Here is a 25,070-nt window from a genome sequence, read left to right as displayed (position 1 = left end):
CAGCACTGCGGCTCCACGGGGCTGCCAGCCACCCCCACCCCCAGTGGGCAGACGGGGCTGGTCGTCCCCCTGCAGTGGAACACAGAGGCTTCTGGAAGAGAAGCCTGAAGCCTCAGGCCCCAGGCCCTGTGGTCCCTTCTGGGGATGGAGCGGGGACTGGTTTGCACCCCCAGCACACCCCACTCCCCTGGGAGCCGATGAGGCCGGGCCGGGGGCAGGGAGTGCCCGGGCACTGTCGTCTCTTTCCCCCCAGCGCTGCCAGAAAGAAGAGTCAGCTGGAGGGCCAGGACCGTGCCCAGGCAGGGGGGCCTCCTGTCTCCAGACGGACACCCCCCGTGCCCCCCAGGGGCAGGCAGGCTGGGTCTAGGGGCCAGGCTCCCGGCTCCCACTCACTCCCCCCGACCCCCCCACCAAGGTCTCCAGAAACCACACAGGCAGCGGGACCAGGGAATTCAGCAAGTTTCATTTGAACCCGCAGGATGTCAGCACCCCTCCCCCCGGCTGCACCCCCAGCAGCTGCAGGCGGGACAGCCTCTGGGGCGGGCGGCCCCCCACTGCCAGCAGGGCCCTGGGTGTGGGCTCCAAGTGCCCGCGGCCCGCCTTGGTGGTCCTGAAGCTCGGCTCACATCACGGCCTCCAAGTGCAGGATCCTCAGGGCCTCGGAGATCTGGGCGCTGGTGTCCATCTGGCCGTACATGCCCACCAGGAAGGCTCGGTGCAGTAACACGGCCGCGTGCTCTGCGGACAGACGAGGGCCTGTCAGCTCTGCCCCCACACCCCGGCTGCTCTCGCTCCGGGCCAGAGGACCGAGGCCCCCGGGGGCAGCAGACGGACCTTGGCAGAGGAGGGTGTACTCGGGCAGGTTCCTCAGGGCCGTCTGCACCACCTCGAAGTCGCGGCTGCCCAGGCAGTACATGAACGTGGGCAGGAAGTCGGCTGCGATGCTGAAAAAGCCACATGTCCAGGGCAGCCTCAGCCCTCCACCCCTAACCCAAGCCAGGACGGCTGAGGCCCCGAGGCCCCCCACAGCCCCGGCCCCAGGCAGGGACGCTGGCTTACCCGGGGTTGTTCTGGATGGAGCGCAGGGCCAGGCTGAAGGCCAGGCTGCGGCAGGACTCCTCAGCCGAGCTCATGAGCCGCTGCAGGCTGGTCTGTGGGAGGACGCACGTCAGCAGGTCATCTCCCATTGGGGCTACCCCCTCAGCAAGCGTGGCCGAGGACCCCACTCCCCCAGCCCCACTCCGCCTTGCTGGGCTGCCTTGGTTCCAGGCTGGCCGGTGAGGCACCCTGCCCCCGCAGGAAAGGGGGTGGGGGTGGCTGTGCCTCCCGCCCCAGCCCCCTGGGGCCTGTGGCCACTCCGCACCGAGAAAAAGCCCAGGATCTCCGGTCTCCGCCGGGACATCTCGTCCACGTCGCTCAGGACCTCCAGCAGATCTAGGTCGGGCAGAGGGCGCGTGTGATGGAGCTGTGTACCCCCTACCCCAGCAACCTGGAGGCAGGCGACGGAGTCCAGGGCCGGCCCACTGCCCTCTGACACCAGCTGGGCAGGGATCCCAGCCTGGCCGAGGCCCCAGGGTCCCAGATGCAGCACAGCTGCTCAGAACAAGGCACCCGAGCCTCCTGGGACCCTCCACGCTGCCTCAGCGCTCGCTCAGGCCAGGGAGCCCCCAGCACCTCTGGATGCCAAACACTGGGGTTCTGCTGCCTTCCTAGGACGGCGCCTCTGGTTTGGGATCGACCAGGACGTGCCCGCTCCCCCAAGACCCTCCTCCAGGTCTGCAGGGCCTGGGATCTGCGTGTGCACCACATCCCTGGGTGTCTGTTCCTGGCCACCTCAGAGTCACGCTGCAGACTCACCGCCCTGCCCGCCCCCAGGGGCCACCCGGGCTCAGCTCCCACGGAGGGGACCAGGGACCACCGGCCAGCTCCTCCCTTCCTTGGTGCCCACAGGGACTCCAGGGGGTTCCCCAAGAACACCGGCCAGCAGAGCAGCCCCCACTCTGGTCTCCAGCTTCCTCCTCCAATCCCCTCTCCATGGCCCCTCCCCCACTGTGAGCAAAGACCCAGCCCTCCCAGGGGCCCTGCAGTCTCCTGGATGCCCCCCAGGAGAAGCTGGGACAGAACGGGAGACCACCCCCACCACAGGGGCAGCCGGCCTGGAGGAGCCACACCCCCTAACTCACCCTCGACCGTCTGGCCCCGGGACAGCCTCTTCATGTAGGGGGCCATCTCAGCTGCAGTCAGAGGGGTGAAGATGTAGACGCTGACCAAAGGCAGGGAGCCGGCAGAGCTCTCATCTGCAAGACAGGAAGCCGGGGCCAGTCAGGGGCCGGGGGGCAGGATGGCCCGCCCCCGGCCGCCAGCTGCAGAGGGCCTGTGCGGCCCAGACACTCAACGCTGCGGCCACAGGACCCCGGCGTGGAGGGGAGGGCTGTCCCTGCTGAGCAGCATCTGGAGTCACAGCCGACCCCCGAAGACGGGGCAGAACGCCTACACGCGGCGGGCGCTCAGAGAGTGTGTCGAGCCCACAGGCCTGCAGGGGGCGCCTGTGAGACGCGCACTTCTCCGAGAGCCCTGGACTCCCCACTGCCGCCGCGCAGACAGCAGGTGCTCAATAAAGGCACTGCTGCGCACAGCACCGTGCCAGGCGTGTCGGTGGACGGCTGAGAGTCACACTCAGCACCGACAACTGGGCAAAACCGGGGCAGGATGGCCGTGAAGGGCCAGCATCAGAGCGGTCCCTGGTCCTCAGCCTGTTCACGAACCCACCACTCGCCGGACACGCTGCTGCAGGCGACAGGTTGCCGCCGGGGCAGTGGGGGCCGCGGAATGGGGGCAGGAACGCGGATGCAGCCAGGCAGGGGAACAGAGGACCTGGCTGGTCCCAGAGGGCAAGTGCTGGAGGTCATGAGGGCCACAGCACCACCTGGGGCTGCATGCGCATCACAGAGCTGGGGCCAACGACACCCCAGGGCCACCCAGGGCAGTCCAACACACCCCGTGCCCAGCAGAAGTCCAGCCCCACTCACCCTCACCCTCCTCGTCCAGGACCCGGTCAGCCCCACCGTCCCTGCTGGGAAGGCTGAGCCCTGCCAGGAGTGACTTAAGCATCACCAGGTCGCTGCTGTCAAGGGACAGGTCACTAGGGGGACAAAAGGCGGGAGGGACAAGGCTCTGCGTGAGGACCACACGGGGGGGCGGGGGGCAAGGCTGTGCCTGAGGAGCATGGGGGTGGGGGGGCCGGGGAGGAGGGAGTCAGCTCAGGACAGCCCTGGCGCAGACCCAGCGTCTGTGACCCGGGCACCACGACCCTTGGAGCTCGCAGCCCTGAGCCCCGCCACGCTGCGCCCTGACCGAGACAGCCCGGACAGGGGCGCACTCACTGGAGCACGTTCAGGTGCTTCTGCAAGAAGGCGACGGCGGCCGCAGGGCTGCAGCTGATGTACTTGTGCGTGAACCGCACGAACTTGCTGGCGAAGGGCACCAGGTGGCGGGAGGACTTCCGGTAGTTCTGCAAAGGGCATCGCGAGGCAGCGCTGAGCCGGGTCTGCCCGAGACAGAGGCCGTGTCCCCGGTCCCGCTCGCACCCCTCCCGGAGCCTCACAACGCAGGCTGGACACCCCCAGGCGCCGCCCTCTGCTGGGTCCCTAAGGCTCAGGAGTGGCCGAGGCCCACACCCTGCAGGGGCTCCCCAGGCAGGGGGGCAGCTGGGGGGGCCTGGCCCTGCCCTGCCCTCCTGCGGCCCGGGGCTCTGCTCTTCCGCAGGGCTCCCTGGAGCCGCGTCTGCCCTCACCCAGCAGCCTCTGGGGACAGGCCCCCAATCCTGGTCAGGAGGACCTGGTCAGGAGGAGCCTGCCGGAATTGTGGAAGCAGGACAAACCGACTGGGGAGAGAATTCAGAATGGGGGCGGGGCCGGGCGGGGCGGAGTGGGGGCGGTGCGCGTGGGAGGCCGGGAGGTGGAGGCGGGGCGGGGCTGGCACCCACCCGCAGCAGGCGCACGAAGGAGAGCAGGCAGTCCCACAGCGCCCCCTGGTGCTCGCTCTGGAACACCTGCGGCTGCAGCAGCTCCAAGACCCCCAGCACGTGCATGAAGAAGGTCAGGTGGTTCTGCTGGCGGAACTCCTGGAAGTTGAGGTGCGTGCGGCCGTGCAGGAGGGCAGCGATCATGGGCAGGTGCCTGCAGCCAAGCAAGAGCCGCCTGGTTGTGGGCGTCTTCCAGCCCCTCCTCTCAGAGACCTCATCCTCTGGGACCCAGACCACCCGCCGGCCGCGGATGCCCGCTCGACTGACCCGCCCAGCCCCGCCCCACCAGGCTTGGCTTGTCAGCAAGCAGCCTCCGGCCCTGACCGCCCTGAGGATGACGGGAGCGTAACCCTCGGCCATATTCCGCCGCAGAGCCCATTCTTGCAGGAACGCCAGGTGTGGGGCCTGCCCCTGGCTGGGGGTGGGGAGACACCAGACCAGATAGCCAGGCGGTACCTCAGTAGCAGGAGGGGGTGGGCCACCGCCAGCTTCCGACAGGCCATGCTGGCATCGGCCACTCGGCTCTCGGCCGCCCGGGAGTCACTGGTGTCCGCCAGGAGGGTGATGAAGCGGTGGATGAGGCCGTCCAGCTGAGAGGGGCAGGGAGTCAGGGCCAGGGCCCCCGCAACTTTCGCACCCACCTGCCCACCCAGCCTCAGCCCTGAGACCCTGGCATGGTCCCCGAGGACCCACACGGTGTCCCAGAGAAACCTGCCCCCACTGCCTTCTGGGGCTTCGGAGGATCAAGCTGGCCGAAGCCGGAGCTCCCAGCCAACCTCAGCACGCGGTGTGACGTCAGCCGCTCCCCGCAGACAGAAGCCCTGAACTAACGCAGGTGAGAAAGACCAACCTCACAGGTAAAGCTTAACTTCAGGTGCGTGAAACACGGCACACACAAAGGGAAGGAGGCACGGCTGGAGAAACGCCGCCCCCCCACCCCATCCTGAGAAGCAGCGCTGGAGGCAGAGCCGACTCGGGGAAGGCGGGGCGGGGGTAGGGAGACCGCGAGACCACACGCCCCCCCGCACCACCGAAAGCAGGAGAAGGCAGACACTGCACACAGAGGACCCACACTAGGCAGGCGGGGGAGGCAGGAGCCAGGGAGGGACACGCTGTCCACATGCGCCCAGCACGGCGGCTCTGAAGCTAGCACACCCACTGAGAGCCTGCTGACATGCAGGGACAGAGCAGGGGGCTGGGGCACAGGAGACGTCACACACATGCAGCCTGCGGTTGTCAACAGTCCCCATCAGGGAAGGAGGGGGACATGGGGGGATGCCCACTCTGCTCTGCTCCACACCTGGAGGACTTCCTGGAGGAGGAAGGACCCTCCAAGAGGTCAGATAGGAGCGGGTGGCAGGGCAGGCTCCACCCTCAGACACTCTATCCACTCACCGATTCCTTCTCGGCCTTTAGGTTTGAGAAAAAGCACTTCCCTACCTCCCAGTCTGGGTTCCTACTCCCAAGCAAAGGACCCAGGCGCCCCAGGAGCCTGTCGGGCCTCACCTTGCAGACGCTGCTGCCGGCAGCCCCTTGGCTATGCAGCAGGACGTCAGGCAGGGGCACACGCAAGTCCGGCCGCTGCAGGTAGAGCTGCACCAGCAGGTCACGGCCGCACCTGCCCAGGACACTGCGGAGAGCAGACACGGTTACCGTGTGGCCAGGGCGCCCCCTCCACGGGGCCCTGAGCCGGGCAGGCCCTCACCTGTCGCCCCCCACCCCCCCCACGGGGCCCTGAGCCGGGCGGGCCCTCATCTGTCGCCCCCCGCCCCCCCCACGGGGCCCTGAGCCGGGTGGGCCCTCACCTGTCACCCCACTGCTGGACGCAGCCCGTCAAGTGCGCCGTCACCTTCCTGACGCCCTCGTCGCCACCGCGGCAGCAGCTGAGCAGCAGGGGCAGCCGTGCCTGGAGCAGCCCGCAGGCGCCCGCGGCCCCGTCCTGGCTGCGCGCTTCTGCCTCAGCCAGGATCAGCTCCACCAGCCCCACGAGCTCAGCCGGCTGCACCTGCAGCACCAGCTCTTCCCGCCGCTTCTGCAGTCGGACGCCATCGGTCAGCCCCACGTGGGACGGCCGTGCCCGGCCACCCCGCCCTCCGGGCAGGGGACACCCCAAACCTGCCTGCGGGGTGCGCTGGTCCCTGCCCTGCCAGATCCGAGGGACGTGGATGCAGGCCCAGAGGAAGTCAAGGGAGGCCGAGGGGTCAAACCTGGAGGAGGCGGGGAGGCCAGACCCAGCAGGAGGCGTGACTCCAGGGGAGGGAGATGGAGGAGACAGGCAAGATGCCCTGCCTGCTGGGACCCCGGCTGGCCGCGGAGGACATGGGCCACCTGCCCGACCTCGTCCCAGCCCTGCCCCTACCCGCCCCCTCACTCGCAGCCACACGGCACAGACAATAGCCCTTCAATGTGACTGGAGGCCAGGGGACCGGCCACCCAGGCCAGAGAGCTGCTCCTGAGGGGCTGGGGTGGTGCTGGGCCAGATCCCCCGGGCCAGGCTCCCAGACGAGCTCTGCACCAGGCGGCTCCACACGGCACCCTGGGGCCTCGCGATGCCCGTGGTGCCAGGGAAGGAGCCGGCCTGTGGGGGCGGGGGCTCACCCCGGGGGAGGGCCGGTGGGGCGCCGGGGGGGGGGGGGGGCTCACCCCAGGGGAGGGCTGGCGGGACGCGGTGGGGGGGCCTCACCCCAGGGGAGGGCTGGCGAGGCGGAGGGGGTTTACCCCGGGGGAAGGCCGGCGGGGGGGCTCACCTCTGTTCCCGGCCCCTGCCCAGCAGGATGCGGATACACTGGTGCAGGGTGGACCAGCTGGACTGGTGTGTGAGCAGGGCCAGTAGGTAGGGGCGGAAAGATGGCACCTGGGGGCCAGGGTGGCCTTTGCCCTGGGACGGAGGAAACCTGGGTTGGCCCCCGCTGGGCTGCCCAGCTCTGGGGAGTTGGGTCAGTGGACAGCGGGCTGCCTGCGGGAGGCGGCACAGGGCAGAGAGAAGCCGCCGCTTCAGGGCAGGGCCTCCCAGGCTGGCAGGTCACTCCGCAGGTTAAACGTGGGCTGAACTGAACCCACCTCTCAGAGGTGGGGACACGCGAGCAGCGCTGTGGGCGCAGGAGCGTGACCCACACCCTCGGAAGCGCAGACCCGCCAGCATGGGGCAGGAACGGGGCGGGGCCACACAGCCCCTCCCCGGCCTCCCGGTCAGTTTCTTCATCTTCCCAGGGCCAGAGGGGCCCTGACGTGGGCTCCGGCCTCGCCCCTCTTCAGGGGAGCAAGCCTCCACTCTCCCTCCAGCACCCTGTGAGGACCTGGGCCCACAGGGACCAACTCCACCCCTGCCGTCCCGCCTCTGTGACCAGATCTGGCCGGTCATGGCGACTGGCTCGGCACAATGGGGACCTGTCCGGCCAATGAGACTCCGGCCTGGGGCCTGCCAGAACCGACGGGAAGAGCGCGCGCCAGGCCCGGCGAGGCCCACCTTGCCCCGGGAGAAGAGCAGCTTCTGCTGAAGGTCGGGGCAGCTGCCGACCACCTCAGGGTCCAGCATCTCCAGCCAGTCGACGAGCAGCCCCGAGCAGGGCCCCAGGCGCACGGCCTCCTGGCTGCAGGGGAGGGGGGATGGTCAGACACAGCCGCCCAGGGCTGCCCCCAGGCCCGGCCGCAGCTCCGCTGGCTCACCTGCAGCTGTCGGCGTCCTGCTTCCCTGGGGCCAGGGGCTCCTCCTGCTCCGGCAGCAGCAGCGAGCTGACCACCGCCACCGGCCCCGAGGCTGGGATGGCGGACGCAGTGGAGAAGAGCGCGGCCAGCAACTCCTCCAAGTGAGGCGACCTCGCCTCGATCAAACCCCGGAGGACTGCGGGGCAGAGGGGGTGCGTGTCACACTGGCCCAGGGCGCGCCTGACTCCAGCACACAACCCGCCCCCGGGGTTCGCTTTTCCTGGGGGCGCCCGGCAGAGGGACTCTGGAGCAGCGAGGGGTCCCCAGTGGAGCCCGCGGCCCGGGCACCTTTGCTGACGAGCTCGGGCTCCACGTCACACTGCTCCCCAGACTTGAGGGTGGCCACGATGGCACGCACGGTGGAGCTGACCGCTTCCAGGTCCCCGCGGAACGTCAGGGCCTCCGCCAGGTGCACGAACCCGCTCCGCACTGCAGGGGAGCATGTGACCAGCTGGACTCCCACCAGGACCCCAGGCGTGACCCCCTAGGTTCCCACACACACTCTCCTCCCCAAGGGGCCGCCCCTGGGTCCCGGCCCTGAAACCACTGGGCCACGCCCCCGATGCCTCTGGGCCCCCCAGGAACAGGCCCCCCGACACAGCGGCAGAGCCCAGGAGCCCTGCCTCACCATTGCTGATCCGGCGCCGCGCCGAGCACTGGGCGGCAAACAGTCTGAGCTGGGCCTGCAGGGGCCCGGCCTCCACGGAGGGACCGTCCAGCCACTGCAGGGCCTGTACGAGCACTTTGAGGAAGAGCGACGAGAAGCCGGTGTCCTGGGGCGCGCAGCGCTGGGGGGGCAGGGCACAGCTCAGACGGGGCCAGAGCCCCGGAACCCACCCGCCGCACAGCGGTGCCGCGTGAGCGCCCCACCCTCGGCCGGTGAGGGCCCATGTGCAGCTCCTCCCAGTGACCCGGGGACACACAACGGGGGCGAGCACGCGTGCGGGCACAGACAGGGCGGGCGAGGCGTCGCGGCCCACCCCGGCCCACCTGGTACTGGCAGAGCTGGCGCATCAGCGGGCAGGCGAGGACGTGGCCTCGGTGCATGGCCAGGGCCAGGGCCCCGCCGTGCGGGGAGCTCAGCAGGGTGGCGAGGGCCTGCAGGAGGCGCACTGCGACGCCCGGCACCTCGGGGCTCCCCTGGCGGACGCGCGCCAGCTCCCGGCCCAGGGCCTGCTGCAGCGCCAGGGCGGCAGGGCGCGCGCTGGAGCTCTGCCACCGGGGGCCCGGGCTCAGTGGGAAGATCTGCGCAGAGAAGGGGGGCCGTCAGGCCAGCAGCGGGCACCCTGACCCACTACACTCTCCAGGCGGGCGTGAGGAGGGGGCTGTGGACTGGGGACGGGGCCCAGGGCAACAGGCCCGGGAGAGTGCACGTGGACCTGTGCATACACGTGCGTGTGCAAGGATGTCAGCCAGGAAACGGCACATGTGCTCTGCAGCACCCATCACTGGGCCCGGGGAGCCCAGACCATGGGCCCAGGTCGGGGGACAGGCGGGGGGGCAGGGGTGGGGGCGGGGCGGGGGCACCCGTACCTGCAGGAGCAAGCCAGCCAGGTCGTCCTCCGGGCCCAGCACTCGCACCTGCGTCATGGCGCGGGTCCTGCCCTGGCCCGGCGGCTGCTCCGGGCTGCTTTTGGGTTTCGGCGCCTCCGCGCTATCTGCAGAAAGGGAGGAGCAGCGTCAGCGAGAGGCCCTCCCACCTGCTTCACGGGGACCCTGCCAACCAAAGCCAGCTGCCCACAGAGAAAACAGCTCACGGGCCCTACTGAGAGCTCTCGCCAGGGCTCCCGAGGCCTATGAAGTACAGAGCCTGCTAACAGGGGGGCGCGGGGGCAGATGCAGCCTGGCGGCCGTGCACGGGGACTCGGGCGGGTGTGGGTACCTCGCCGGGCGGGCAGGGAGGCTGTGAGCAGCGAGTGGAAAGTCTGGCCTCCGGACGCCCCACGCTCATGCTGGACCTCCACCAGGTGCGCCATGTAGTCTGCGGGGACACCGCGGGGATGCCGCGGGGTCAGAGAAGAGGGCTCCTCCCCAGGGCGCCCACAGAGCCCCATGCCTCCCCGGGACCAGCAAGCGGGGTCTGAGGAGGCCGCCCGCGCAGAGCCCTGCCCGGGGCGCTCACTCTTGTCCATGATGTTCTGCTCCAGGGTCTGGGGGTCGTGGGCCACGGCCTGGTCCAGGTACTGCAGCAGCTTGCTCATGCTGGACACGGGGATGCCGAAGGACTGCACGAACAGCAGCAGCTGCTGCGGCTCCAGGTCCTGCAGGGCTGTGGCGGCTCCCCTCAGCGGCCGGCGGGCGGGCACAGCGCCGGAGGGCAGCCCCGAGGGCGGCCGCTGGGTCCTCCGGCCCGCGCCCCGCGTCAGACTCGCCCAAGTGTGTCCTCTGTGCTTTCCAAACCAGCTCACCCCCAACCTGCCCAGCCTCCCCAGCTGCTGGGCACCCTTCCTCCTCACTGCAGGCTGCCTGAGCCTACCCCACAGTCCAGACCACTGCCTCCCTCCCTCCTCCAGTGCCCTGTTCTCTCCAAGGCCTCGTAAGGCCATAAGAGCTTGCACACAGGGTCAGCTCCCTGAGTGATCTAGACACAAGCCGAATAACGGATGCCCCAGAACCTGCCAGAGGCCCCCAAGCTGCCCTCTGTCCTCGGCAACAGCCTGCAGCAAGGCCCAGTTCCCCTTGGGCCATACCAGCATTTCCCCCAGCCATCCCCTCCCCACCCCGGGCAGTACCAGCATCTGCTCCTGGCCGTCCGCCTCCGGGCAGTACCAGTGTCCCCCTTCCCAGGCCGACCCCCCCCCCGGCCATCCCCCCCCCGCCCCGGGCAGTACCGGCCATCCCCCCCACCCCCACCCTGAGCAGTATCGGTGCCCCTCCCCCGGGCAATACCGGCATCCACCAGCCGCGGGACTTCTGAGCGGATCATACGCAGCTTCAGCCAGTCAGGCAGCAGCAGCGCCTCCTCCGACGTGTCCACCAGGAATGCCGTGGGCAGTGGCTTCTTCTCTGGGAACCAGATGTCCAGCAGCGCCTGGAACTCGCTGTCACCAGCTTCAAGAGAGATGGCGGGGTCAGCACCGGGGCCACTCCAGGACCTCACGCTGAAGGCTCAGGCCAGCATGTCCCCAGTTTACGGGGGGAGCCAAGGCTGCTGAGGAACGGGGAGGGGGGGCATCTACCAAGACCGACCGCAATCAGCACCAGAGGCTTCGAGGGGCGGGCTTATCTAATCCTCACAACCGCTGTGTTCTCCCCTCAGTCAAGGAAACCCAAGTGCAGGGAGCTGGCCAGGCCCCCCAGGAGCCCAGGTGAGGCCGGGGCCAGCATGGGCCACCATGGACTCCATGGGCTTGGCCGAACCAGCTCCTTCCCACCCTCGTCTCCACAAAGCCCTGGGCAGCCAGCAGACCAGACCAGCATAAGGCCACCTCCCTGAACATAAGACACAGAGTCACCCACACCATCAGCCTCACAGGAGGGATGGAGAGGCTGCCAGGCCGGGAGGTTTCAGGTGGCCAGAGGATCAGCCAGCTCTGGACACAGCCCCCGGCCGACGCGTCAAGGGCCATGCCCAGGCCTGTGGAGGGGGCTGGGGACTTGGTGCTCTGGGCCCCCGCGGCCCTTCGGCGGGCAGCCGTGTGGCCATCTCCACCTCCAGAAACCCGACAGGAGAAGGCCCAGGTGTCCAGCAACACCCATGTGCATCTCAGGACAACGGGACAGTGCCTGGACCTCAGGGGTCCCGTCAGGGAGAGGTGCGGGTGCTCCCCAGCAGGGGCATCTGCCTCCACGGGAGACCCGGCCCCCCCGCCCGCAGCCTGCTCACCACGGGGCGGGCCCAGAGTCAGGAGGATGACCATGGCGTGGACCACGAGGATGTGCATGGTGGCCGTCTCCCCGCTGCTCCAGCGCAGGAAGACCTGGTCCTGTGACTCTGACTGCAGCAGAAGCAGGGGTGAGCGGCAGAGGCGGGGCACGGGGCTGGGCGGGGCCTGGCGGGGCACCGCCCTCTTACCCAGCTGTAGACCTCTTCGCCTTCCTTGCTCTTGCGCATGCGCTGCACGTAGCGGGAGAAGATGGATAGCAGGGCCGCCAGCACCGCGTCGGACTCGGCGCTGCAGGAGCGCTTGGAGAAGAGGTGGGACATGATGGTGGAGCGCTCCACGATGAGCCGGGCCACGTCCTGGGGGACCGGGAGGCAGGGGGCGGGGTCAGCGGCTCGGGCTCTCCTCCCATCACACCGGGCCAACGGCCCATCCCCGTCCAAGGCCACCTGACGCCGCATCCCATTCGGCACAGACACCCCGACACCGGCCAGCACGCCGACGACAGAGGAGGCCCCAACGTGCAGCCCCCTCAGACACATGGGCTGTGAACTGTAAAGGGCTGGCCCCGCGGAGAGGAGGGAGTGAAAGGAACACAGGCGTCTCAGGCCCACAGGGAAAAGTCGCCTGCCCACAGCCAGACACGCGTCTGCTTGCAACCGGCAGCAGTGACGCAGGGCAAGCTGGCCCCTAGACCAGACTCAGAAGGGTGAGGCCGCCGGCCCCTCGGCAAGAACCCAAGGTTGGACAGAATCCCCACTGTCCACCAACCTCGGTCCTGGGCCATTCCCTCCACTCACTCCCTCTATAGGGACCTGGGACCTTCAGGACCCCCGCGGCTGCCAGCCGACAAACTCACAGAAGAGCAAAGTCAGGAGAAAGACAGCCACGAAAGAGCAGGCCACGGGAGAACACAGGCCCATGCCCAGCTCACAGGGCCCCGCGGGAGCAGGATGCGTGGACCTGGCCCCTCCACCTCCCAGGCTGGCCAAACCACACCTCTCTGGCCCAGAGCCACAGAGATAAGCAGCCCTGGGTGACCACAGACAGGGGGGCATCCTGCCCTCTACTCCTGCTCTGAACAGAAGGTCCCTGCTGAGGCAGCTTGGCACTTGGGGCCCAGAGCTAAGGAGTGGCCCTGCCACCTGTCCGCTCTTGACCAGGTTGGGTCACAAGCTCCCCCATCCCTGCCCCCTCACCAGGGCCAGGTCGCTGTGCTGGCCCTGCTCCTCCACGGGCGTGTGCTGGGACAGGTAGACCAAGTAGGCGCTGATGGTCTGTGGGTCGGTCTCCATGTGGATGGCCTGCGGAGGGGGGCCGTGTGAGCAGATGCCGGCAGGGGGGATGGCCCCTGGCCCCCCTCCACCCAGCCCCTGCCCTCGCGCCTGGCCCCGCCCCTCGCCCTCCTCGCCCTGCCCCATGACACCCGCCCCCGCATCGGTGCCCCGCCCCGCCCATGACACCCGGCCCCGCCCCTGCCCCGCCCCCGCCGCACCTGCTGCAGCGCCAGCGCAGTGGTGCTTTTCACGCTCTCGAACAGCGGCAGCCGGGGCAGGTCCCGCAGCAGCCACTGGTAGCCCTGCAGCGCGTCCGCGTCGCCCGAGTCCTCCTCCAGGGGCGGCTCCTTCTCCTCCCCGTCCCGCAGGCTGCCCTCCGAGAGCACCAGGGACAGGCCCTGCAAGCGGACACGCGGGCTCTGGGGCTGCCGGCTCCCTCCAGCCCAGCAGAGACGCCGCACGCTCAGAGCTGCCACGACGGAGGGCTGGCTGCCTGGGAGTCCGGCGCCAGCGCCTCGGGGAGGCAGCAGGACGGACACGGGGCTGCCCCTGGGGCACTTCCGGCAACCCCCGGGGCGGGAAGGGCCCAGCAGGAAAGGACCCAGTGTCTATACGCTACTACCGTGCCCTTTTCCTTGATGGTCTCTTACGGTGAAGCCCCGGTGAGAAAAACGGTTGTTTTAACAGAAAAGACAATCATGCCAGGGGAGCAGAGGGCCCGGCCCCTCACCTTCATAGCCAGCACCCGGGCGGCCACCTGCGAGGAGCCCAGCCGCCGCAGGAAGTAGTCCAGCACCTCACACGTGGTCTGCTCGTCGGCCTTGGGGCCCAGCAGCAGGTCCTGCAGGCGGCCCAGCAGCTGCTTCTGCTTCTGCTGCCGCTGTGGGGGTGGGGTCAGGGGTCAGGAGACGGGGTTGGGGTGGGCGTGTGGTCACCCGGGTGGGGGGCGGGGGGTCAGGAGACAGGAGTCAGGGCGGGTGTGTGGGCCCCGGGCCGGCACTGACCTGCCGCTTCCTGGCCTTCTGCTCCTTGCTCTCGCCCTCCTCCTCCTCCCCGCCAGAGGCGGGCTCGTCGGCGGCATCATGCAGTAGGAACTCGCAGAGGCACTGGACGGGCAGCACATCCAGGGAGCCCTCGCTGGACTGCACCAGGTCGGCCAGCCATGGCATGGACTGCGAGGAGGCCTGGGCGGGCAGCAGGCACACGGCTCTTTCTAGTCAGTCCCGCTGCCGCCCTCCCCCACGCAACGGCCCGCCACCCGCAGGGACTCCGGAGGCATCTCTCTACACCCCAGAGCCATCGCTGAGGGGCCCGGTCTCAGGGTGTGCCCTCCAGCCCACGGTCTCATCTAATGCCAGGGCCCCCAGTGCCTCGGGAAGGGCCCCCCCGCAGCCTCGGGGGCACTCACCTGCCTCTGGATGATGTTGAGGAGGAAGTCAGGGTTCCGGCTACGACACAGCAGGTGCCCAAGGCGCAGGGACTGGTTGAGGCCTTTCACCTGGTCCAGGATGTGAGGGGGAGGCCTCCGAGGCGGCCCTCTGAGAGCGCCAGGCGACACGCACGTGTCAGAGCCGCAAGTGCAGGGCCCTGCCCAGCTGAGAGTGGGTGGGGGGCGCCTGCCTGCCTCCCACCTGCAGCCAGCTGCCGTCCTCCCGCAGGCCCGTGACTCCTCCCCTCTCAGCCTGGCCTCCCATTCGCCCCCACCCCCGCCCGGCCGCCCCCCAGGCCCAGCCGCCCCACCCCTCACGCACTGGGGCTCGAGGCTGGTGAGCTGGGACAGCAGCAGGCTGCTGCTCTCGGTGATGGTCTGCCGGGTGGAGGCCGCGGCTAGGTGCCCCTCGAACGCCAGGATCTCCTGCTTCTCCCGCTGCGAGACCTGCAGCTCCCGGCTGATCATCTCGGCACGGCTCTCCTCGTCCGTCAGGGTGCAGGGCGGGTACGAGTAGTTGCTGGGACCAGGGAACAGGAGTGTGTCGCCGTGCCGCCCCCAGGTGGCGCTCAAGAGTAGTGGTCAGAGCCCACGGCGACGCCCCCGCCCTGGCCCGGCTGGAGCCAGTGGACTGTGGAAGGCGTCTGGGGGCCATTGGCAACACGGCCACAGTCAGACCCCAGTGAGGGAGCGGGTGGCCCTCAGACAGCCGGCCACCCTCCTTCCACACGACCGCACGCTGGTGCCTCCAAAACTGGCCAACAGGTGTCAGGGCCCCGGACCCCAGAGCGGCATGTGTGTGGGAGGAGGGCCACGGGAGACCCCGGCCACTGGGCCAGGTGGTCTGGCACAGGCACCCAGGCCGACTCCCACTTTAGAGACACAGGTGCCCTCTGGGGGCCCGACTGCCGGGACCCCCGACACACGTTCTGAACGTGACCGAGCCCCCACGTCCTGACCCTGCGTGGCGGCGAGCGACTCACTTGGTCATCGCCATCTCCATGAGCATCTTCAGCGTGGGGTACTCTTCCCAGGCGGCCAGGCCTAGGGGGCAAGGTGACAGGTGGTGGCAGGACCCTGGCCCGAGCCCCAGCCCCTCCCCACTCACCACCCGGCCCCCAGCCCAACCAGGAGAGGAGAGGCCCACACAGGCTCAGGGGCGGGGCCAGGCCGGGGCGGGGCCGGGGGGCCTGGGCTCTCACCAATGTTCTCCGGGTTGAACGCAGCGACGACCAGCAGGAGGGGCCACGCCTTCCAGTAGAGGGTGGAGATGGCGAGGTTCGGAGGCTGGTACCTGGAACCAAGGTGTCCACAGCTCAGCCTCGGCACCCGAGGTCCGCGAGGCGGACGGGTCCAGACCAGGGCCCCAACAGCCCGACATCCTGTGAAGGGCCACCCGGACACCGCATCTCAGATGTAAGACGTCCAGAAACGTCCAAGCTACAGGATTCGTGGTGTCTGGCGGCTGTTGTGTGTGAGGGGAAGGGGATGGGAGCACCAGCTGATGGGAACAGGCTTCTTGGAGGGACGACGCTGTCAGTTTACACAGACCCTGGCTGCGGGTGTGCTGAAACCACCCTATCACAACTGCAAACGAATGACGCACACGACAAGTGAAAACTGCACCGCGATCAGGTGCTGAGGAAACAGCGTGAACGCACTGCCGTCTAGGAGCCAGACATGGTTTCCTAGTTCACACACAGGAACTAAGCAGGAAATAAGCATTGAGGTGACACGGGCCAGGGAGAGAACAGGCAGTGGGCAGGGGGACCCGGGGGCTGGGGCCTCACCCCGGCGGGAGCTGGATGTTCTCGGGGTGGTGGTAGGTGCACAGGTTCAGGACGGCGTCGATCAGCTGCACTCGCTCCACCTTCAGCACTTCCACGTCTGAAACGCAGGAGCCACACGCGGGTCCCTCGGCGGACGTCCCGCCCGGACTCGGGCCGTGGCTGTCCGAGCACGAGGACACGGGGGTGGGGCGGGGACGATACCGGCAAGGGATGTGCGGCCAAGGAGCCCCGGGGCGCCAGGGCGCATCTGCACTGCTGGCGCTCTAGAGGGTGCAGTGTGGCCGGGCTCGGGGGCGGGCAAGGATGCGCCGACCTGTGGGTGCAGCGGATGCCCCAGAGAGGGCAGGGGGACGGGGAGCCCCCACACTGCACGCCGGCCCAGGCCCACCAGCAGCGAGACCCGTGCTCTAGACGGAGGGCCGCTCTGCGTCAGGTCCCCCCACGACCCTTCAGAGAGGCGGGGGACAGACGCTCCTGCCGGGTTAAACCATGCAGAGAACATGCGAGTCCAGGTGAGGCCCCGGAGGTCACGGGGAGGGGAGCCGGTGGTAGGAGGCCCTCACCGTCAGCCTGCACAGCCGCAGCCCGCTTCACCAGGTGGTCGGCCAGCTCCATGGCATCGGCGGGGCCCAGCGGGAGCTCCCGCGAGAGCCCGATGACCAGGATGCGCATCAGCGTGTCCTCCAGGATGGGCACCTCCGAGCAGAGGCGGAGGAAGAAGCTGCGGGCAGAGTGGGCAGTGGCGGGCTCGTGAAAGCCCCCAGGCCCGCAGGGCCCGCCTGCCCCCGGGGCAGAGGAAGCGCCAGCTCATCTCGTCTGGGCAGAGGGGGCACTGCCCACCCTCCCCGTGGTCTCCTGTGCCTCATGCCCGTGTGGACCGGGCCCCGCAGCCCCGAGGAGGACTGTGAGTGGGAGCCCGGCCTCGGGGTCTCACAAGTCAGCCTCGCCCCCAAGCCATGCCCCCAGACAGCGGTGGGGCTCAGGTGGATGTGAGGGGAGCACGCTAACCCCGCGGTGGGGCCCAAAGCGGCAACAGAGGGGAGTGAGCTGTCGGAAGCTCAGGGAGAGTGACCTGGCTCGGGGGCCGGAGGGGCAGACAGAGGACACGTGTGTGCCTGCCTGGACGCGAGGGGAGGGGGTGGGGACAGGGACATCTCGGGCCCCTGCGCAGCCAAGCACCAGAGGGGGGGGGAGCAGGGGACTGCAGAGCACCTGGGGGAAGGGCGGCACAGGTGTGGGCACAGGGACGGTGACCCCCAGGACCGCCCGCGGCCTGCCTGGTCTGGGTGCCCAGCCCCGCCCCCACCAATTGGCCTGCTCACTTGCGGTCACTCTCGGGCGGCCAGTTGTCCCATTTGTAGTAGGTCTCGGGCTGCTCCGTGAAGAGAACCTTATGGAGGCTGCAGGGCGGCAGGGCCATCAGGGCGGGGTCCTGGGCCCCGCCACCTCATCAGCCCCCACGGGCAGGGAAGCCCGTGTGCAGAGGGATGACCCGCCTCCTGGCTCTGCAGTGAGGCCTGGGGAGGCTGGCAGGCGATGGGCCCCTCCCAACAGGGCGCTCCCCACTCCAACCAGACAGGACCCCGCCTTCCTGAGGCCCTGCGGGAAGCTCGGACACCACGAGGTGTTGGCTGCTGCCCACTGGCTCCTCTGGTCTCTGAGAGGCTGGCGCCAGCTAGTGACTGTCACCCGGGGAGGGACCCTGTCACTCGTCACCGTGAGCTGGGAGCCGCAGCTGGTCGGGAGCGGGGCAGAGCTGGCCGTACCAGTGCACGTAGTCCTTGGGGGCGAGCTTGCTAATGGAGGGCACGACGGTGTGCAGCCACCACACGGCGTCCCGCTGGATCGCGGCAATCTGGTTCTGGAAGGAGCGCAGCACCTCGAGATCTGGGGAGGAGGAGATGGTTACGGTGCCTGAACGGCGGCCAGTGGTGGCCTCAAGGCCAGGCGCACGGAGAAGGCTAGGAGGGCGGCACAAGCATCCTGAGACCCCCACAGAGGGGCGGGGCCGAGACGGGGCGGGGCCAAGACGGGGCGGGGCCGAGACGCTGGAGCAAGGCTCAGCGAGCACCTGACCTGACCGCCCTCCAGAGCTGAGGGCACCTCAGGGAAATGAAACCCTGAAATCCCAAGTGTCCTTCCAGCCAATCGCTTAAAGGGCCTTGCAGCCAACCCTTTCCAAGGTCAGTAATGACCCAGAGCAGGCTGACCCTGACACCGCTGCCCTGCCCCCCACCCTACCCCCAGCCCAAAGACTCCAGGATCGCACAAGCAGACCAGCAGAGAGGACCCCGGGCTGGGCGCTGCTGCTCTCCGCCTGGACAGAGTGGGAACCAGCAGTTTCAGAAGCTTCTGGGACTCCAGAAGGCAAGTTGCCCTCCCGCCCCACCCTCCCTGGCCCACACTCAGAGCAGAGCCCCCTTCTGCTACCCCAGGCCGCCTCCCCACCAGGAGAGCCCCCGCAGCAGGCAGCCCGCCCCCAGCTCCTCACTCTTCTTCTCTCCTTTGTCCCAGGCGACGCCAGCCTCCTTCACCTGGGCGGTGATGCCGAGCATCATGGACACGGCCAGCACGTCCGTGACGTGCACCACAAAGCGCTCCTGTGGGACAGCTCAGCTCAGCGGGTCCACATCCCTGTCTCCCCCCACCCCCCACACGGCCAGCCGGACGGCAGGAGGCTGGGGACCCAGAACTGGCCACAGCAAGGCCAGGTCGGGCCACAGCGGGAGGTTCAGCCCACAGAGCTACCCTCCCGAGAACAGGACCCCCACGGGCTGTCTGCTGACTCGCTCACGTGGCACTCCAGATCCGCCACCCTCGGCCCCAAGTCCTATTCTCAGGAGGCCCTTCCCACCTCCTCCACCTCCTAAAATCTACCCTGAGCAGACTTCCCCGCCCTGGGGGCGCCGGCGGTCTGCGCACACCAGACACTGCCGCCCCACCCCCACCCCCATCCTGGAGACCGTCCTGGACGGTGGCCTGCGCACACCAGACTCGGCCGCCCCACCCCCACACCCATCCCGGAGACCGTGAGGGCCGGTGGCCTGCGGCGGGGTTCTGCACACCTTGAACTCCATGTCCAGGTACTGGGGCTCCTTGCGCTCCTGCATGAGCCCGAGGCAGAAGGCCTGGAAGTTAATCTCGTGCTTGGTCTGCTTGATGATCTCACGCAACAAGGCCCGGGAGGCCCGCAGGTAGTCGTCCTTGTTGGTCAGTAGGTCCTGGAACACCATGGCCAGGAACTGGGGAGAGAGAGCGGGGAGCTGCCGGCCGCCTGCCCCAGGTCACGCGGCCCCTGCAGCTCTCATCCTTGGGACAACAGGAGGCCGCCCAGAGTCCCCGCGACCCAGAGGCCCCAGGACAGGCCCCGACGGCTGCTGCTGCACGGCCAGGCCCGGCCCCTGGCCCCTGCCAGGGCCTCCTCACGCCCTCTCTCCCGCGGGGGCCGGGGCGGGGGGTCCCAGGGCCCACCTTGGGCGCCAGCTCGGAGCTGTGCTGGAGCACGGTGTACAGGATCTGCATGTTGTTGGGGTTCCGCGCATTGGAGAGCTCGTTGAAGATCACGAACTTGATCGTGGTGCCCAGGTTGTCCTTGTGCGCGTTCAGCAGCTCCCTGGGCACGGCCAGGCAGAGGGAGCTGGAGCAGCTGCCCCCCACACCCGGCGGCCACGCCCCCACTGCCCGCCCCCGGAGGCCACGCCCCCATGCCGCCACGCCCCCCCACGCCCCCGAGCCCCCCGCGCCCCCCGCGCACCTGATGCAGAGCATGTAGTGGTTCAGCAGGACCTTGGGCTTGAGGCGGATCTTGATCAGGTGGGAGATGACGTCCATGTCCTCGGCGCCGTGCGTGCTGCAGTTCATGCACACGGACATGAGCAGGTCCTGGGCGGGCCGCGTCAGCTGCAGACGGTGGGGTGGGGGAGACTCGTCAGCCCCACGGCCTCGGGCGCCGGGAGGGCCCCGCGTGCACGTGCTCGTGCGCCCTCACCTTGGGGTTCTGCAGCCACATCTCCAGCTTCTGCACCGTCATCAGCCGCACCTCCTTGTAGCCGCAGGTGGAGGTGAGCAGCCGCAGGAGGTTCCGAGAGACGCTGTCGATGGGCTGCCGGCGGTTGAGCTGGTCGCGCAGCATGTCCAGGACGTACTCCTCCACGCTCTCCGCCAGCTCCTCGTACCTAGGCCAGAGGGGGGACGGCAGCGGGCAGGAAGGCAGGCAGGTGGGGGGCTCTCCTGGGGCCGTGCGGGCGGGGGGCGCGCAGCACACCTACCTGGGCATGAGCTGGCCCTCCTGCTCGGGGCTGAGCTTCTCCTCAGCGATCAGGAGCTCTGTCTGGCTGTCCTCCTCCTCCGTGAGGGACGGGTGTGGGCTGCTCCCTGCAGAAGGAGCGCCTCGTGGACACCGGCTCCCCCGGCACCACATGCCACGGGGAACCCAGCCCAGCTGCGGGGCGGGGCGGGGGGTCTCACCAGCACTGAGGTCCCCTCCGCCACGCCCCGCCTCCCCCTGCAGGAGCACACTCTTGGGGGGCATCTTGGTGTTGAAAGCCGTCTGGATGTTGTCCACGAAGGTCCTGCAATGCGGGCTGTCCACCCAGATCCGCTCCCCTAGGGAGTCTTCAATGTACACCTGTGAGGACGGAGCCAGAACCTCAGCCTGCCCTCCAATGCATCCCCCTGCGCATGAGCAGGAGGAAGCTGGGAGCCTCTCCGGCCTCCCGCTGCCCCTTCACAGCCAGCAGCTCGGGAGAGGAGATGCCCTGGGTTGCCACACGCAGCCCTCGGGGCTCAGATGCCTTTAACCCCCCGGTGGTCCAGTGGTCTGCCCACCCTGATCGCAGCCCTCTGCCTTCACCAGAGTGATCACCTGGGAGAGGCCGCTCACCTTGACAAAGATCTCGGGCCAGTTCTCGTCCTCCTCGTACGCGGCCATGAGGAGGTTGCAGGCCAGCACAGACACCAGGCTGTTGCCCTTGGCCTTGAAGTTGATGGAGGCGTCCCGCCGCAAGAGGCTGCATAGGGCCTGCAGGAGACAGTGCGGTGGCAGGGAGGCCTGGCTGGCTCCGCCCGCCCCTCCCCGCTTCCCGGCACAGAGGAGGGGACGGTGGCCCTCACCTCGATGACCCCTTCCGTGGCGAAGATGTTGGGTTTCATCTTGGCCAGGTACATGAGACTGAGGTACAGGACGCTGTCCGGCTTGGCCCGCGTCACCTTCAGCTGCCTCACGGCCCCACACAGCACGCCCTCCAGCCGGTCATCGTTGCCCTCCAGCTCGGCCGCCTCAATCTCGTCCAGCAGCACTGTCGGCGGGACTGGCCAGGGGGACGGCCGGTCAGGCGGGCGGCCCCAAGCGAGACTGCCCCGCAGGGCCCTCAGGCCAGGGGCTGCCTGGGGCGACCTTCAGAGAGCTGTCCGAGGGCCTGGGCCGAAACCGCAGGGAGTGGGGGCAGCCGGGCAGCGCAGGGCAGGGATCGCCCGACCCCGGGAGTGAGCAGGCCCAGGAGGGGCCACGCTGGAGCCCATCAGGCGCTGCCAGAGCCCTCCCGCTGTGCTGCGCCCACATGGCCACTCTAGGGTGACCTGGCCTAGGAACACCTCTTTATCTACAAATTGGTCCTTTTCTCTGAGCTTCCGAGCGAGCCGGCAGAGTGCCACCTGTGGCCTCCTCCTCCACTGCGGCCGCTCCTGCGTGGTCTCCTCGCGTCTGCCCCTCCGAGGCTGCTCCCCGCATCTCTGCGAGAGCCTGCCAGGGGCTCCAACTCTTCCCCCCTGTGCAGCTGCCCTCTGCTATTTCCCTCCTGCTACCTCCTCAGGCGTCCTGGCCCCCACCTTCCTTCTCTGATGGGACTGGAGGCCCCCCTCCCCACCCCCCACCTCTGGGGGTCCCCCCGGGCCAGGCTCGGCTCCACCCACGTCTGCTCTGTACCTCACTTGCCATCACTTGGGCCCATCTGTTCTCTCACTTCCACTGTGATTTCTTCTCTGAACCAAAGAGTTTTTTAGGACTGTGTTTTTAGATACCCAAGTGATGGCGACGCGACGGATTTCTGACTCAAATGCATGGAGAACAGAGGTTGACCGATACTCCCCGAGTGCTTTCCATGTGCCAGGGAGAAACACAAACAGGCAGGACAGAGGGGTGGAGCTCAGAAGGTCCTGGCTGTGGAGACACTCCAAGTGCCAGACGCCACGAAATAGCTGAACTCAGCCTCTTCTGTTTTGCTAAATGTGTTTCATTTGTAATAGGCCTTTCATAACCATACTCCACGTAACCTTCAAATCCACCTTATCTGGGACTCGTGTGATGATAAAACCAATGCACGGCCAGTGAGGAGAGAGCTGCAGCCTGAGTCGGGACTTGGCCCCTCAAGTGCTCCCAGCGCTGACCCGGCCCAGCCACCGGGGGGGGGGGGGGGGGGGCACTGAGTCAGGGCTCCGAGGGGGCCACCCCCCAGCGCAGCCCTCTCAGCGCAGCCCCGGCCAGTCCCCAAGCACAGGTCCCTCCACCAGCACGAAGGCCTCCACGCCACAGCTTCTCTCCTAGCCCCGCGCTGCCAGTCAAATCCCAGCCCAGCCTTTCGGGCTCGATCTCCCGCCACAGTCCCTGATGGGCCTCCTCTCTCCCAGGCTCCCTGATGGGCCCTCTCCCCATGCCGCCACGTGAGCACCTGTACACTTTAACACCTGGGACTGGAGTGATGTTAAACAGACGCAATCTACAGAAAAACAGGGCAATGTCACGTGCAGAACTAACAGCTTCTGTGTAAACAGCGGGCTTGTGGATAAGCTTTATACCTGTCTCTAGTGCTAGCATGATACCTCATCAGCTAAGAGATAAAAAGCAAGCAGGTAAACTCTGTGTTGTTAGGAATTGGGAAGAGGTTTGAGGCAGCACAAACCACCCCATCCTGGGTGGACAGAGTCCTCACGAGACGCACAGCCCCCAAGGACAGCACCTGTCTGTCTGCACTGCCCTGGACTCCCTGCACTCAGAGAAGACTATCACAAAGGCGGCCTCGGAAAATACACCAGACCAGCAAGGGAACAAGAGAGTGATCCTGTTCCCCGAGGACAGGAGCAGGCAGCCCTCCAGGAGGGCATCAGGCTCACACCGGCTCCAGCCCCGGAGCTGGGCCAACAGAAATCCGTACAAGGTTTTCCAATGCCGGAGGCCCCTGCACGGCTGTCTGCTCCCCAGGGAGGGCCACGGAGGCGCGCACGCAGCAGCAGCCCCTTCGGGCCCCGGATCGACGCAGGCCACCCTGCCCTGAGTGACATAAGCACCTCGTGTCACTGACAGTCTGAAGCAGAAGTGTGGTGAAGGCGGCCCTAGGAGACACGCTCTAAAAAACAAACTCACAGCTGACTCCTGTTCTCCATTCTCCAAAGAGCCTACACTGCTAAGCCTGGAAGGAGCCTTTCTGAACCCCGGTGCACGGACGACACAGGGGCTGGGGGACGTCCAGAGGCCGTCTTTACCTTCAATCGGGACCACGGACGGCTCTTTAATCGAGGGAGAGATGGCACGCTTCTCTGCAACTGCAGCCTCAGCCAGGCGTCCCAGGGCACTCAGTGGGGGCGTGGAGGAGAGTTTGGGGCGCTTGGTGAGCCCCGGCAGGGCCGAGGCACCCGCCAACGCAGCCGCAGCATCGCGCTTCCGCTCCGAGGGCAGGCCGGAAGGGGCAGGCTTCAGCAGGGTAGAGGCTGTTTTCGACTCAGTGGTCTGACCCTTTGAGCCCAGAGCAATGAAGTCTCCTGGTGGAGGGTGACCTGCAGAGGGACATGCACCTTCACACAGCAGCTAGGTGGAAAGGGTGTCGGAGAACAACTCCAACCTCCCACGATTTCCATGGGGATTCAACTATGGTCAGGGGAGGCGAAAAAACAAGACACCCAGCAAGTCCACAGCAGTGCTGGGACCAGACAGTGAGCAACAACGGCCAGTCACACTGGCGCTGACTGCAGACCAGGCCGTTTCCAGCTGATTGGCATCCGTTCCCATCATCCTCAACAAGTTTCTGAAGCAAGCATCATTAACCTCACTTTACAGTTTGAGTACCACCAGGCACAGAGAAGTTAAGTAAAGCGCCCGAGGCCACTCAGCTAGGAGGAGCGAAGCGCGGGTTGTAGGCCAGTCTGGCTCCAGCCTGCCGTCAGCCCCTGCGTTTGTGCCGCCGCCTCCTCCCCCCAGGGATGCTGTCCACGGCCTCGGACGCGCAGACCAACGAGACGGCCTGGGTCGAGGAGGCGGTGGCGGCGGTCCCAACCCACCGCCCCGGGACTCCCAGGGCCGCCGGGACCAAGGGCTGCTGTCTGAGACCCCATTCCTGGGAACCGCGTTCGGCTCGGAGAAACAAAGCCGCGACCCGAAGGCGCAGCGCCGCGTGCTGCGAGGAGGCCGCGCACCCGAAGGCTTGGCCGCAGCGCTGGGCCTGCGGACAGCGGTGGGCTTAGCCCGGTTCATCCTGTCCCCGGGCCCTCGCCGCTCCGCGCTGCCGACGCCGCACTGGGGGGAAGACCGGCGCTAGTCAGCAGTCCGCCGCTCGCCCATTCATTCCAATCTGGGACTGGGGCCCGGGGCGAACGCTCCGCCCCGCCGCGGGCAGCAACTCCTGAAGCGGCCGCGCGACCCCGCCTCTCCGCCTCGGATCGCGGGAAGCTCTGTCTCTCCGGCAGAGGCGGCCCAGTCACTTCTAGTGAGATCGATAGGTGCCCATCGCAGCGGCGCCCGGGTACCGCTGCGGCCTCCCCGGAACCGGAAGTCGTCATCCGAGCCTGACTTCCGGAACACCTGGAAGCAAAACAGCGAGGGGGCGGGGCAGGAGGGATTAGACGAGCAGGTCCGCGGTGCCTGCAGCGCCCCCTTGCGGCGGGAGGCCGGTGCCGCCTCCTCGGTGTGGCGGGTTGTCACTCGCTCCGGCAGGTGCGGCTGCCCTTAATGAGTGTCGAGCCCAAGGACACGCCGCTCGGAACGGGGGCCGCGGCGTTTTCCCGTACGTGCTGGGCCTTCAGCGTCCTCTCCCA

General features: G+C 68.2%; 1 protein-coding gene across 1 annotated transcript; it reads right to left on the bottom strand.

Moving 5' to 3' along the window:
- Positions 1 to 444: 444 nt before the first annotated feature.
- INTS1 (integrator complex subunit 1) lies at positions 445 to 24,782 on the bottom strand. Its single transcript, XM_061153816.1, has 47 exons — positions 24,453 to 24,782; positions 23,526 to 23,816; positions 21,162 to 21,358; positions 20,932 to 21,069; positions 20,517 to 20,676; positions 20,318 to 20,423; positions 20,038 to 20,224; positions 19,804 to 19,949; positions 19,521 to 19,662; positions 19,115 to 19,291; positions 18,541 to 18,649; positions 17,816 to 17,936; positions 17,372 to 17,449; positions 16,613 to 16,770; positions 16,050 to 16,146; positions 15,462 to 15,553; positions 15,243 to 15,303; positions 14,582 to 14,779; positions 14,239 to 14,368; positions 13,835 to 14,014; positions 13,561 to 13,710; positions 13,049 to 13,228; positions 12,753 to 12,857; positions 11,745 to 11,912; positions 11,556 to 11,667; positions 10,619 to 10,780; positions 9,852 to 9,998; positions 9,612 to 9,710; positions 9,263 to 9,387; positions 8,720 to 8,974; positions 8,358 to 8,517; positions 8,018 to 8,158; positions 7,691 to 7,865; positions 7,491 to 7,614; positions 6,772 to 6,902; positions 6,144 to 6,231; positions 5,830 to 6,056; positions 5,531 to 5,654; positions 4,481 to 4,614; positions 3,986 to 4,178; positions 3,384 to 3,511; positions 3,030 to 3,142; positions 2,184 to 2,297; positions 1,364 to 1,434; positions 1,060 to 1,151; positions 835 to 944; positions 445 to 738 (listed from the first exon to the last, which is right to left on the bottom strand). The coding sequence occupies exons 1-47, from the start codon at positions 24,508 to 24,510 to the stop codon at positions 623 to 625; spliced, it is 6,570 nt and encodes a 2,189-aa protein (XP_061009799.1). The 5' UTR covers positions 24,511 to 24,782; the 3' UTR covers positions 445 to 622.
- Between the last annotated feature and the right edge of the window lie 288 nt (positions 24,783 to 25,070).

The sequence above is a fragment of the Dama dama genome, chromosome 10 (assembly GCF_033118175.1).
Source record: "Dama dama isolate Ldn47 chromosome 10, ASM3311817v1, whole genome shotgun sequence".
NCBI classification, from domain to species: Eukaryota; Metazoa; Chordata; class Mammalia; order Artiodactyla; family Cervidae; genus Dama; species Dama dama.
The sequence above is the reverse complement of the archived record's forward strand: the minus strand, read 5'-3'. Positions and strand labels throughout refer to the sequence as shown.